The 14,260-nt window shown below is 43.1% G+C and overlaps 1 protein-coding gene across 1 annotated transcript in view; it reads right to left on the reverse strand.

The window, feature by feature from the left end:
* The window catches only part of myo18b (myosin XVIIIB), a 49,325-nt gene extending 35,799 nt beyond the window's left edge, over window positions 1-13,526 (reverse strand). Inside the window, 7 exon segments of the mRNA XM_084047670.1 lie at window positions 29-92; window positions 4,057-4,434; window positions 5,772-5,969; window positions 6,208-6,345; window positions 6,347-6,348; window positions 8,370-8,559; window positions 13,325-13,526. Coding sequence (XP_083903796.1) covers window positions 29-92; window positions 4,057-4,434; window positions 5,772-5,969; window positions 6,208-6,345; window positions 6,347-6,348; window positions 8,370-8,412 — 823 coding nt within the window. The 5' untranslated portion in view covers window positions 8,413-8,559; window positions 13,325-13,526.
* Window positions 13,527-14,260: the final 734 nt, after the last annotated feature.

Below are 14,260 nucleotides of genomic sequence, written 5' to 3' on the forward strand. Positions count from 1 at the left end.
GTTGTGCCTGGATGGATGTGTGACTCACCGAGGACAAAGCCATCCTTGCGGGCGTACCACACGGTTCCAACTTCATACCACACGTCTCTCACCTGATGAAACACAAGCAACGAGAAGCACAGAAACACACAAGTTAGGAAATGTCTTGTGTGATAAAAAAAATAATAATACTAATTAGTTGGGTCATCTGTGGCACTTCCGTGACCGTGGAGAGCGAAGGTCCGTTTCTCAATGGATTTGTCATCTAGGGGGGTTATTAAACAAATCTAGCCGGGGTGTATTTTTTTTAAGGCCGGGGAACATTTGTGAGAGACCAAAATCCAAAATGGCTGCTGTGAAAATGAACTTTTTAATGGTTTGACCTACAATGATGCACAATACATGGTTTCAGAGCTTATTTTGGTCAAGGAATACATATATGGTGTTTATATAATGATTTGACCTATTGTTGACCTTCAAATGCAAGATGGCTGCCAATTATGAGCTCCAAAAGGGAGTTTTTTCAAAATCGTCACAGAGCCTTCATATTAGGCTCAAATGAAAGCTCTTGAATAATATACAGTATAAGTACACAGAAGTAATCTCTGAGGTCAATAAAGTCAATGTTTGTGTGTAAACAGCAGTTGCTGATTTGCGGTTTCCCATTAAATAGGGTAGGCTACTGAGAATATGGTGTCCAGTTCATCCCATCACATTTTCATAATGAACCAAAAATAAATGAGCTCTATAGCCTAACATAAAATAGTATTCTGTATGCAAAGCTAGAAAGGTTAGTTGCTTGAGGTGAATTTAAAGGTCAACTCATTTGTCACCCTTATTTTGTTGTATTGCTCCCAGTGTTTCCTGTCTGCCTAGTTACTTTTACCTGCCTTGTCTAACCAGTCTTGTGATTTTGTCAGTGTTTCCACCTGTGTCCTCCTAGTCCCCCAGCCTATCCCAGTGTTGATTGTCAGTTGAGTTCACCTGTGTCCTGTTAATCCCTGTCTATTTAAGCCCTGTGTTTGCATTGTGTTCTTGTTGGTCTGTAGACCTTTGTCATGTGAGGTTTTTAGTCGTTGTTCTTTGTGCTCAAGAATCTTGGACAATACAAGTGATTTTGGATAAGAACCTTTCGCCAGAGCAGGATGCACAGCACGCCCTGTCTGTAGTGCTTTCCTCGTAGTGCTTGGTCTACCAACCCCTCCACTACTACCCCTGCTGTAACCAGAGTGTCTGCCATTCCAGAGCCCTTGAATCGCTTGTAGATGGCATAGATGTACTGTAGGACATCAGCTGGTGGAAAGGTACGAGGATTGGGAGGATGTCCTTGAACATTTCTGGATTCTCTGCCTTGAGCTCAGTGAGCGTCTTGTAGGTGGGCAGGTCACCAACAAGAAAGGAGAATGGAATATTCTTCTGCCACATGGCCTCCACATGTTTCACCATGATGTCATTCACCACTGACTTACTTGAAGGTTCATTGTATGTTGTGTGGTAATAAGGCTTGCTCTTGTCGGGTGGTGGATGACAGCAGGACTGGGCACCACTGTATCCTGGAACTCACTGCTCTTCAGGTGGTGGTCTTGTACCATGATTGTCTACACGAGACAGTGCATGTATCACAGAGCGAGCACACTGCGGAGCTCTGCTATCAACCTGGGAGTAAATGTCCATGGCATGACAAGGAGTAAAGATCTGGTAGACACTCTGCACAAGAGCGGTGTCTGCATCAGCTTTGCAGACACACTGCTCCTCTATGACCATTGGGCTCTGATGGATGTGGAGGCATCAGCAACCTGCCCACACGAGATCGCAGACAGCAAGCCAGCTATCGTGATCATCGACAATGACGACTTCAAGATTGACACTATGACAGGTGACTCTACAGCAGTCCATCGAACAAATGTCATGTACATGCAGCCAGAGAGCTATGAAAAGAAACCAGGCGAAGAGACTGCTGAAACGCTCACCAAGAAGAAGGAAATCTCTGCACAGCTAAAGCAGAAGTGTGCAGAACTGACAAAGGTTTGCCAGTACAGATGCCCCCCCTGGTAGCAAGAGTGAGTCACCTGCTTGTCCCAGGGTAGATCCACCAGTGGATGGGTCAGCTCCGCAGCGTGCTCGCTCTGTAATACATGCACTGTCTCGTGTAGACAATCATGGCAGAAGACCACCACCTGAAGAGCAGCGAGTTCCAGGATACAGTGGTGCCCAGTCCTGCTGTCATCCACCACCCAACAAGAGCATGCCTAATTACCACACAACATACAATGAGCCTCTAAGCAAGTCAGTGGTGAATGACATAATGGTGAAACATGTGGAGGCCATGCGGCAGAAGAATATTCCATTCTCCTTTCTTGTTGGTCACCTGCCCACCTACAAGACGTTCACTCAGCTCAAGGCGGAGAATCCAGAAATGTTCAAGGACATCCTCCCAATCCTCGTAACTTTCCACCAGTTGATGTCCTACATCTATGCCATCTACAAGCGATTCAAGGGATCTGGAATGGCAGACGCTCTAATGTCCAAGATTCTTGAGCACAAAAAACAACAACTGAAAACCTCACCTCACATGACTACAGACCAACAAGACCACAGTGCAAACACAGGGCTTAAATATACAGGGATTAACAGGACACAGGTGAACTCAACTGACAATCAACACTGGGATAGGCTGGGGGACTAGGAGGACACAGGTGGAAACACTGACAAAATCACAAGACTGGTTAGACAAGGCAGGTAAAAGTAACTAGGCAGACAGGAAACACTGGGAGCAATACTACAAAATAAGGGTGACAAATGAGTTGACCTTTAAATTCACCTCAAGCAACTAACCTTTCTAGCTTTGCATACAGAATACTATTTTATGTTAGGCTATAGAGCTCATTTATTTTTGGTTCATTATGAAAATGTGATGAACTGGACACCATATTCTCAGTAGCCTACCCTATTTAATGGGAAACCGCAAATCAGCAACTGCTGTTTACACACAAACATTGACTTTATTGACCTCAGAGATTACTTCTGTGTACTTATACTGTATATTATTCAACTCATCATGAGCAGAGCTTTCATTTGAGCCTAATATGAAGGCTCTGTGACGATTTTGAAAAAACTCCCTTTTGGAGCTCATAATTGGCAGCCATCTTGCATTTGAAGGTCGACAATAGGTCAAATCATTATATAAACACCATATATGTATTCCTTGACCAAAATAAGCTCTGAAACCATGTATTGTGCATCATTGTAGGTCAAACCATTAAAAAGTTCATTTTCACGGCAGCCATTTTGGATTTTGGTCTCTCACAAATGTTCCCCGGCCTTAAAAAAAATACACCCCGGCTAGATTTGTTTAATAACCCCCCTAGATGACAAATCCATTGAGAAACGGACCTTCGCTCTCCACGGTCACGGAAGTGCCACAGATGACCCAACTAAATGTGCAAACATTTGAATACATATTTTTAAAGGGAACATTTTGGACTCAAATCTTTGCTTCTGGGTGTCCCTGGAACAAAATATTTTCAGATGTGGGTCCGCGGCCAAATACATAATTTTGGGTGGTCCTTGACAGGAAAAAGTTTGAGAACCACTGATATACAGCAACATACGTTTTTGTAAAAAAAAAAAAAACTGTTAGGATTTAGAAGACATTTGTAGAATCCCTAGAAGTAAAGATTTGAGTTAAAAATGTTCGCTTTAAAAATAATATATATTTATTCAAACTAAAGATTTGCAAAAATGTTCACGATAAAAATAAAAAAAATAGCTGATTTACAAGCTCATAGCGTGGCAGTCGACTCGTGTCGCGCTATGAGCTTTTATATATGCTATGTTTTAATAGCCAAATAAATCTAAAAATGACACAGATGCATTCCCAGGCCCGGATCAAGTTTCCCGCTGGTGGGAGGTCAAAAGGGCGATGTGAGTGTAGCGGCTCAGAGCCCCAGCCTGATGACCAACAGGCTAATATCTCCCCCTGGCCGAGGGGGAATTCCTCTTTAGGCTAGTGGTTAAGATATTGGCTTTCCCACACGGGAGACGTATACACGTGCGCGGCTCATGTGAAACGCATACCTCTTTCCTCTGGTGTTCTGTGATGGCGGCGTCTGCTTGTCTTCCCTCTGGCTCCTGCCTCTCCTCCTTTGCTCCCTCTTTCACCTCCTTCACCATCTTCTCTGTCCTTTGTGGTGCCACCTTCTCTGTCCTTTGTGGTGCCACCTTCTCTGTCCTTTGTGGTGCCACCTTCTCTGTCCTTTGCGTCTCCTTGTCCCTTGTGCCCTGTTGTTGGTCTGACCTGCTGTGTTCTTGTTGCTGCTGCTTGGGCGTCTCCGGGCTTCCAGCCCTGCTCTTCTGTTTGCTGCTCAGCTCAGGTGTCTGTCTCTGTTGTTGTTGTGCTGCTGCTGTTGTTGCTGCTGTTGTTGTTGTTGTTGCTGCTGCTGCTGTTGTTGTTGTCTGTTTTGTAGTGGTGGACAGTAACTGCTGTAAGTACATTCACTTGAGTACTGTAGGCCATTGGTTCTCAAAGTGGGGTCCGGGGACCCCCAGGGGTCCTTGAGGGAGTTCCAGGGGGTCCCCAGCTAAATGATAGATTAGGCACCAAATGGACCCTTATGGGTCTGTAACTCTGAGAGTGTACAAATGGAACCAAATGGAACCTAACGGGTCCATTTGGTTCCATTTGTACACTCTCAGAGTTAAATTGACATAGATTTTACAATATAAATTGCGGTCCAAGTGATAGAAATGCCATTAAATGGGGGTCTGTAGCCCTAATGCATGTCAAACTGGGGGTCCTTGAAATTAAAATGGTTGAGAATCACTGCTAGAGCCGTAAAAAAAATCTTCTCTTATGGGGGTCCCTGGCATATCTTTTGAAATGGGGGTCCGCGGGCTAATAAGTGTCAATTTGGGCGTCCTTGACATGAAAAAGTTTGAGAACCACTGCTGTAGGCTACTTAAAGCTGGATTTAAACCCGGTTCCCTGCGCAAGTGCTGACATTTTTACCATTGAGCTATTGTAATAGAGCCTATATTGCTCAGGGGATGAATTGAATCTTGACCATCTTGGCCTGTGTCTAGGCGAGACATGATCTTTGACACAATCTAAATGTCTCAATAGAAGAGCAGGGAGACACAATACAGCCACCCCAATTGCATATTGTATTAACATACTGTAGCATAGCCTATACTTTACCATACAAAATTACATTTTATTCGTAAAAAATAAGTTTACATAGTGCTGTTTTTTATGACTTTCACTCCACTACATTTCATATCATTGTACCTTTGACTCCACTATATTTCTATAAAGGGACTCTTGGGACGGAAATATGTTAAGAAATTAACCACTTAAAGGACCACTTCCCCCATTTTCAACTTATCTTCATATACTGTAACTAGTCCTCACTAATGTTCATTATGGTACTATTTGTGTCTCTGGGGAGGGCTGTGGACAGTTCAGAAACCTGCCTACCAGTGTGACATCATCGGTAGGCGGGTTTCTCTCTTTTCTTTGTATTAATACGAGAACAATGGCTTCCATTATAGCATGCCAACTTTCCAGGAATAGAAAGCCTGCAGTTTCTATAGCTTGGATCAAAACCTTCAAGCTTTGTGGATCTGCTACTTTTGATGCTTTTGTGTGAGGCTGTATTATGACACAAGTATGAAAGGCGTTAATTTACGAAAAAACACAAAAAGTTAGCATATGGAGATGAGAGGTTTCTGGCTGCCCGACAGCAACGAAATGTACATCATAGTTTGTACTTGTTAACACTTAAGTATTTTACCTGAGTACATACTTTGTCCAGCGCTGGCGTCTTGGCGCGTTGGTCTGACGACGTGGAGCTGCGCAGGGCGCGGTCGCCGCCGCCGCCGCTGGTCGCCTGCTGCTCTGCTCGCAGCGCCATCTCTGCCTCCAGGATGCCTCCAGGGGTCTGGTCTGGAAGGAGGAACTGCCCCACCAGGTTGTCGCTTAGTTTACTGACCTGGAGAGGGAGGGAACGCACAGTACATGACCTTTGACCTGTCACCTTCTTTTTAATCCAAACCCAAGACAAAAGAAAAAGAAGGACAGCCCAAATGGCTTTTACTTCCCGTTTCTCTCTCTGTGTGTGTGTGTGTGTGTGTGTGTGTGTGTGTGTGTGTGTGTGTGTGTGTGTGTGTGTGTGTGTGTACAGTTAACAGTATATGGGAGACTGTTGCAGTCTTGCAGAACAAACTCACGGTAACTTTGTCGTCTTTGTTCACTTCGGGCTCCTTCAGTTTGGTCTCCTTCTCGGTCTCTCTGACCAGCTGTTTGAGGAAGCCTCCTGGCGCCGCGACGAGAGGAGGAGGGGGCTCCGCTGGGGTTTTATCCTCCTTTATCTGTACGATGGAGAGAAAAGTGGAGGACAGGGATGAATGCAGGGGTGACGTTACCAGACCACTGGCTTCTCAATGTAGGGCAACACCAGGGGTCCAAATGGATCCACATGGACTTACAGGTCTGTAACTCTGAGAGTGTAAAAATGGAACCAAATGCACCCGTCCATTTGGTTCCATTTGTTCTCTCTCAGAGTTACAAACCCTGTAAACGTCCATTTGGACCTGACTTTGAGAAGCAGTGGTACTAGACTAGAATGATTATGTCATTGTGGGCTCAGTGTATGTGCTGTATAGCCTACCTATTGTTGATTAGATCAGTTTATGTGATGTAGCCTACCTGTTGTTTATTGTTTTATTAGGAACCTCACTAGCTGTCACTTTGGTGACAGCTAGCCTTCCTGAGGAACTCATGCTACATGCTTGTCAAGCCTCTTGCTTGGGTAAAAAGGCCTGGATACAATACTATTTATAACTGTTCAAGGTGGTGTAAGCAATATTTTATTGTTAAAAACAAAATTAATTTGTTTAAAAAAAACAAAGCTCCATATTCCAATAGTAAAACGTTAAATTGCTATAGAGTGTTTGTTCAGTAGGGTCTCTCAAGCTCTGTCAACAAAACATATCACTTGAACCACCTTTAATAGCTGTTAATCGCTCATACATCATGCAAATTCTGGTCGGTCCAATTGCGATGGCCAGGCCACTATGTTAAATCTCCTTTCGGTATTTATATTATTATTACTCTAGAAGCTTAGCTGTATACCTCTCTACACCTATCTGTTTCTGTCCTATGTTTTATACCATGCTATTATGACGAATAAGTGAATTTCTCTCACAGGATCAATAAAGGTCTATCTATCTACAGTATGTCTATCTATAACTGAATATTACATACAGTAGTATGCATGAGCATGTCCGTGCATTCAATACTGTATCGGTCTAAATGCAATCACTACTCAGTCATTATGATCAAAGAATGAGTACGAACACAAGGCTTGTTGTTGCTTGCAAACGCACGCAAATGTAACACATAACATAATATAACATAATATAACATAACACAGTGATGCACTTTGTTCCCAGCTTCCAATGATATAGCGATTGTCTGTCATTGCTGCTGGGTTTGGTAGGAAACCTGACAGTGAATGATGACCAGCATAACAATGAGAAGATAATGGTGGACACAGGCCTCTCAGATTTAGACAACAGATACAATCTACTTTTAAAGGTCAGCTGGACAACCATCGTCACTATTGGAGCAATTCCATTGTTTGCCGTCAGTGCCTATAGTCAGCCTCATCTCTCTCTCCCATATATTTTCCGTGACCCGCGAGTAGAGTAGAGTAGAGTAGAGTAGAGTAGAGTAGAGTAGAGTAGAGTAGAGTAGGGCTGATGCTATGCAATGGAAAAGCGCCATTAGTGTGCTCAGGATGTGTGCAAAGTGCGAACATCTCAGGAACCACCTGACAGTTATAAATGATTTTACACAAGAGGGAATATCTTAGAATATCTTAGATATTCCCATAGATATATATGGAAGGAATGTGGATAACACTGAACTAATAGCACTCTACAGTCTTGACATGCATCATGACTAACGTGGCAGCATGCATTGTGAGTGTATGAGCAGATAGTGTCATGGATTAGAATAGAGCGTTCACTCAACATGCGGTGGGAAGAATAAGTCCTCATGCAGGACACACATTTATACTTCGTCGTACGGAAATAGCTGATCTACAAACTCACAACGCATCGCGGTGCTCGCAGATCGGCTATTTTCGTTGTTGGTTCGATCTTCCAACACAGTTCCGCTGAAAATCCCCCTTCAATAATGTGAACCTTTTAGTGCGGGATGGGGAGGGGTCTGGGAAGTGGATGTGGGGGGAGCGGGGGCTTTTCAGTGGAACTTGGTTGGGAGCAAACAACAAGCATTTTCGGCGTGCCACGCCAGCACGAAACAAAGTATAAATCAGGCTTTTTTTTTTACACTCAGATCATGCAAGCGTGCCACGTGTCTGCACCTCCCTTCTTCTCCCAAAGCTTTAAGCGTGAAGATAATGCCATGGTGTTGTTGTTGAAGCCTGCTGCTGCTAGGTTCAAGGGGTGAGGAGGAGGAGTCACACAGATGCTGGCCAGGTGTGATGATGATCAGAGAGGAGGAGGAGGGGGAGGGGTGTGTGGGGGAAACACAAACAGAGAGAGAGAGAGAACCTGAGGATGAGAAGATACGGTAAGACAGATGATAGAGTAAACGCTTGAAACCCACCAGGCGTACAAGCGCACAGACACAGATTTACCCCACTCTTTGTTGATGAATGCAGCCGTTGTCACAGGCCACGCATACACGCTCCAATGACGCACATGAATTCTATTCCGCCCCGGGCGGAAGAAAACCTTTTTTTTTCGCAATAAAGCGCGCAAGCGACACTTTTTCGATGGGTCCCAGCGTAAGACACAGAAGTGAAACAGAAGATAGAGTAAGACAGAAGATGAGAAAAGGACTGTGAGAGAGAGAGAGAGAGTGGGGTTGTAAACATGATTTCAACAGCCGTTAAAGGAACATTTTTCACCTCTTTTAAACATCATCTCCATATATACTCTGTGGGTCCTCCTCCTTGGTATCATTTCTGTCTACATGCTCTGTATCTCACAGATGGTGCGAAAGTTTGCCTACCGATGATGTCACCGGTGGTCATTTCATATGTATGTATATATGTATGGATATATATATATCCCTATCTGTTTGGTTTAGGTGTTCTACTCATGCCCGGTTGATTGTTTGTTAGTTTGTTGATCTCCTGGTGTTTCTCATGCATCTTATTTTGTAGTAATGCTCTTGTACTTCCTGCCTGTTCTTGTTGTTGTTGTTGTTGTTATTCTTGACTCACCTGCCTTGTGATGATTTAGTGATCGTCCCCACCTGTGTCTCCTTTATTTCCTCCGCCAGGAGACTATGTTTTCGTTCTCGTCCTTCCGTGTGTCCACCAAGCTAACATTGGTCAAGCTTCACGTGACACGTGACAATATGTTGAAAGGGTGTGCTTTGATTGGCTAGCGAGACGCATGACGAAATAGAGACCTATAAATAGGTCTGTCACTTCAAAACATTGTTTACATGTTTTGAAGTGACATCAGTGCCATCAGCCAAGCTAACATTGGACATGTTAGCTTGGCTGATTGAACATGTTAGCCAAGCTAACATGCTTAGATGTTCTAATCTAAGAATCAGAACATTTCTAGAAAACTATGGTTAAAGATAGGGTAAGTGATTTCCTTTGGTTAAAATAGCACAGGTCTGCTGGCGGAGACTTGTGCTCCGAGGAGCACATTTTCTAGGTTCTAACCTGTCCCTGTGTCGATTGTTGTCGAGTTCACCTGTCTCTAGTTAGTTACCTGTCTATTTGTACCCATCTGTTTTCAGTGTCTATTTGTACCCGTCTGTTCCAGTGTCTATTTGTACCCCTCTGTTTCAGTTTCTGTACTCTGAATCCATGTAAGCGTTCTGAAGGTCTTAGGATTTCTTGCCTATGTTTGCCCATTCTGGAAGAACCTTGATTTTTAGTCTAATTATACTTAAAGTTTAACTGTTCTGCCTCCTATCGCCTGCTTTTGGGTCCTCCAAACTCGTTCTGATAATAGATACGTCATTGATATGACTGATGATGTCATACTAGACTGGCCACGTGGGAGCCATGTGTTATTAGAGCCCATCTTGTTTTTGTTGATACAACGATGGCTTCTATTTCAGTGTGATAACTTTGCAGGAAAAGAAAGGCTATAGTTTCTATTAGCTTGGAATCCCCATTGTCTCTGAACTCTCCCAGTCCTCCTCTGCCCTGACACAGAGTGAATAGACAGAAATGGTGCCATCTTATAGTATGCATTAGTGAGGACCAATTATGAAGATAAGGTTAAAAATGGGTGCTGTGTTCCTTTAACTCTTGATAACATGATGGCACACAAGCAGGTGTCAAATCACACTTCAGATGTGAGAGGTCTCACAACTCCGGCCCGGGCCTATGAGCTCTTCTGACACTTCTTACAGGAAAGGAAAGCACATCAAATACTTCATCACTGATAAGAACACAAACGTCACATGAGCATCAGAGGCAGCGTCCACATCATAACTATAAGGACAACGATAGTCGTGGAACGTTATCGTTTGGATCACATCCATTACGATTTTATGAACGATAGAAGCATTGACCGCCATTCAAAATCCATCAGACATCCGGGATGCAATCTGTCACTCACCCTCGTAAAGTTTTGTCATTAATGTAGATGATGAGGAGGAGACTATTATGAAGCTAACGCTAGCTGGTAGGCTAATCCTGTCATTACCTACAGTACAACAACTACCTCCTTATAATTAATAATCAGAGTCAGATTCTATTGCGTCTTGGTTGGAGATCGATCTCTCTCCCCCTCTCTGTGCCACTGTTTACAGAACGTTATCGTTGTTCAGTGTGGATATGCTCACATAATTATCCTTATAGTTATCGTTATCATGCTCAGTGTGAATGGCGCTTTATACGGCATGTGTCATGTTAACTAAACATAGTAATCTAATCCTCTATGACTAACAGAGCCATCATAGTCTAACCTCAATGTTATAGTTACTGTATGAGGTGACTAACGCTAAGTTATACAATGTGATCAACTGCCCCAAATACACATTGTTGCCATCGGATGGAAACTGAAAAAAACGGTAGAAAAACTTGTTTAAAAAAACTGTTAAAGCTCAAAACGCGCCGCAATGTGACACGTTTTGAGCTTGTAGATCAGCTATTTTTGGTACTTTTGTGTGACACTATGATGAAGTAGGGCATTCATTTATGAAAAAAAACAAAAAGTTAAAATCTGGAGATAAGACGTTACTGCGACATGCTGTATTGGTTCTAAGCTCTCATATTTCAGTCCAGTGGCTTCAGCCTGTCCTCAGCCAATCAGCAGAGGCCAGTCTGCATGGGGCTGGCATGCAGTAGATATTTAGACTGACATTATTTTCAGGGCCCCCGATTTAACTTTTACACTTTTAATTGGCACTTGAGCCATTTATGGCAGCCACTGCTCCAAATCGAATGGTATAAATGCAGAGGACAAATTTGACCTATACTGTTGCAAATAGCCAACTAAAAGGTCGTTCAACTCACTCCTACTGATGTGTGTTGACTGGAACATGCTATATCCCTAAAGGAACACTTTGTTTCAAAGATTAAAGACAAGTATACCCTACATACAACAACAGCACTCAAACATAACTCTGAGACTGTACAAATGGAACCAAATGGACGTCTGTAAACATGTCCATTTGGTTCCATTTGTATTTGAAACGCTGGCCTACAAGCCGTAAAATGTTGGTGTGACATTCTCCACAAACTGTGCTAACAATAACAACATGTAACAACAAGCTATAATACTGGGCATAGAATATAATGCATGTTAAAAAAGAAATAAAGGCAAAACATTTAGCAGCATTATAGAGTGTTCAGAATATGAAGGGTGAATAATGCCACATGTCGACATACTGGTGCTACTGTACAAGTCCCTGTAAACAACTGTAACAAGACTCCATGTCAGTAGCAAGGCACACAACCACTGAGTTCTACACCAACCCCTGGAAAGGACAGGAAGGCAGAATGATGGCTACATGTTAGTCTCACGTAGCCAGACAACTATTCCACAATCTCCGAATGCTATATAGAGTCTGGGAACTACACCTCCGAAAGCCTAGAGCGGAAGCTGTCATCTGTTCGTCATTTCTGTTCACAAAAATATATTCTAAAACGTCTCTCTCTACATTTTATTTTAGAATTTCCATTTCTGATAAGCATATGCTTCGATTATTTGTGTATTATTATCAGGCTATTATTTATATTAGGACAAATTTGCACGACTCTAAAGAGGAAATGGAAGCGGGGAGTAGGCGTCACATCCGCTTCTTTATCCCCTGATCGTTTTCAGAGCTTCCGTTGCTCCAGTCTGTATGACGGGAGCATTTGAACATTGTGGGAGGCAACAGTCTGGCTTGCGAGATGTAGACGATGTAGACATTAATCTAAATACAAATACATTTACCCTTCAACATAAAAGCAACAATGAAACAATTGAAAGTCCCTCTAAAGCGTCTCACACATTATAACCCATGTTTTCTAGAATATAATTTCTGTAAAAAATGCATCCCATGAACCATGCTGACTTAAAGCAGCCAACCACCACTATCAGTGACTTATAATGCATTATAACATTATTATTATAATGTATTACAGCTATGGTCATTATCTGATTGTGGCCAAAAGAAAAGGGTCTGTCTGTAAGCATTATGAATGATGCTTCACCTTAATAAGCCATTAGACAATACTTTATCATGTGTTATGATTATTGTTATGAAGCATTATAAGTGCTTATAACTGTAACTCTACCCTGTTGTAAACAAATTACATTGCATTTATACATGACCTCATGAGCCATTCTGAAATGCTTTATGTGTTATGATTGTTATCATTATATTCAGTATTTGAGTCCTTATAACTATGCTATGCAGTCTTATAATCAGATTATAATGCCTTATAAGTGTGTGTGTTTATAATGCATTGTAGACATGGCCTTCATAGGAAGTGTTACAGTCGTCATGGCTAGTACAGTAGGAACTCTCAGAGCGTGTACTCTAGAGGACAGAATCCAGTCACCCCTGAAACAAACAAGCAAACATGGTAGAGACATGGCGGCCTATAAGCCACCAAAGACTCCATTTCATTTAGTTAGTGCCTGTGTGACTGAAGGCCATGTCAGCTGTTGTGCCACACGTCCTGTCCTTGCCTTTTCAGCCCAATAAACTAATCCATGAACAAAACTTGAAAACAGTTATAGTCATTTAGAAAAAAAAAAGAATCACAAGCCCCACAACCGGATGCCTCATATGTCCAAAGGCGTTAGGAGGTTTCTGCCTGACAGCGATGAAATATTAAAAACATACCTCTTAGTGGCTTCGCAGTCAGCACAGGAACTCCAAAACAATTAGAACCAGTACAATCCTTCACGTGGAGAGACACAGAGACAGAGAGACAGAGAGACAGAGAGACAGAGAGAGTGTGTGACCACCATGCAGTCACCAACACCAACCCCACTGTGACGCACACACACACACACACACACACACACACACACACACACACACACACACACACACACGCTGCTAGGCCACAGGCTGAGCTGGGCATGCATGCTGCAATACAGACAGGAATAGTGTCGCGCACACACACACACACACACACACACACACACACACACACACACACACACACACACACACACACACACACACACACACACACACACACACACACACACACACACACACACACACTCACACACACGCAGAGAGGTAAGCGGTGCAGCTGGGTTGACAGTTGATTCCTCTATAAATATCCATGGTGGGGGGTTGGGGGGGTTGGGGGCGTTGGGGGGCTGGGGGACCACCCCCCAAGCCCTGTTTGGAGAGCTACATGTTTCTCACACCTTCTCTGAGGAAAGTAAAGCAGGAGAAGTGAGAATTAAAGAGAGATACAAAACCAAAATGTACCATATTATATATAAACCAGATCAAATAATGTTAAGAACACTAACATTCACTAACGACTGACATGGTGGCATTTTCCAGAGATGTGTGAAGGTATAGGGCCACACAAAGTAAACTAAAAGGAAACAGAGAGAGAAGGGTCCAAAGTGAAGTACAAACACATAATGTAGACTAGAGCACTGGTTCTCAAAGTTGGGTGCGGGGACCCTTGAGGGGGGTTCCAGGGGCGGGGTCCCCAACAAAATGAGGAGAGGTTTTAACACTTGAGCCAGATGTAATGTTTTTGCTTAAAATAAACTGATATACAAGCTCAACCCAACACGATGCATTGCA

Source organism: Gymnoscopelus microlampas (genome assembly GCF_963454915.1).
Source record: "Gymnoscopelus microlampas genome assembly, chromosome: 21".
Classification (NCBI taxonomy): domain Eukaryota; kingdom Metazoa; phylum Chordata; class Actinopteri; order Myctophiformes; family Myctophidae; genus Gymnoscopelus; species Gymnoscopelus microlampas.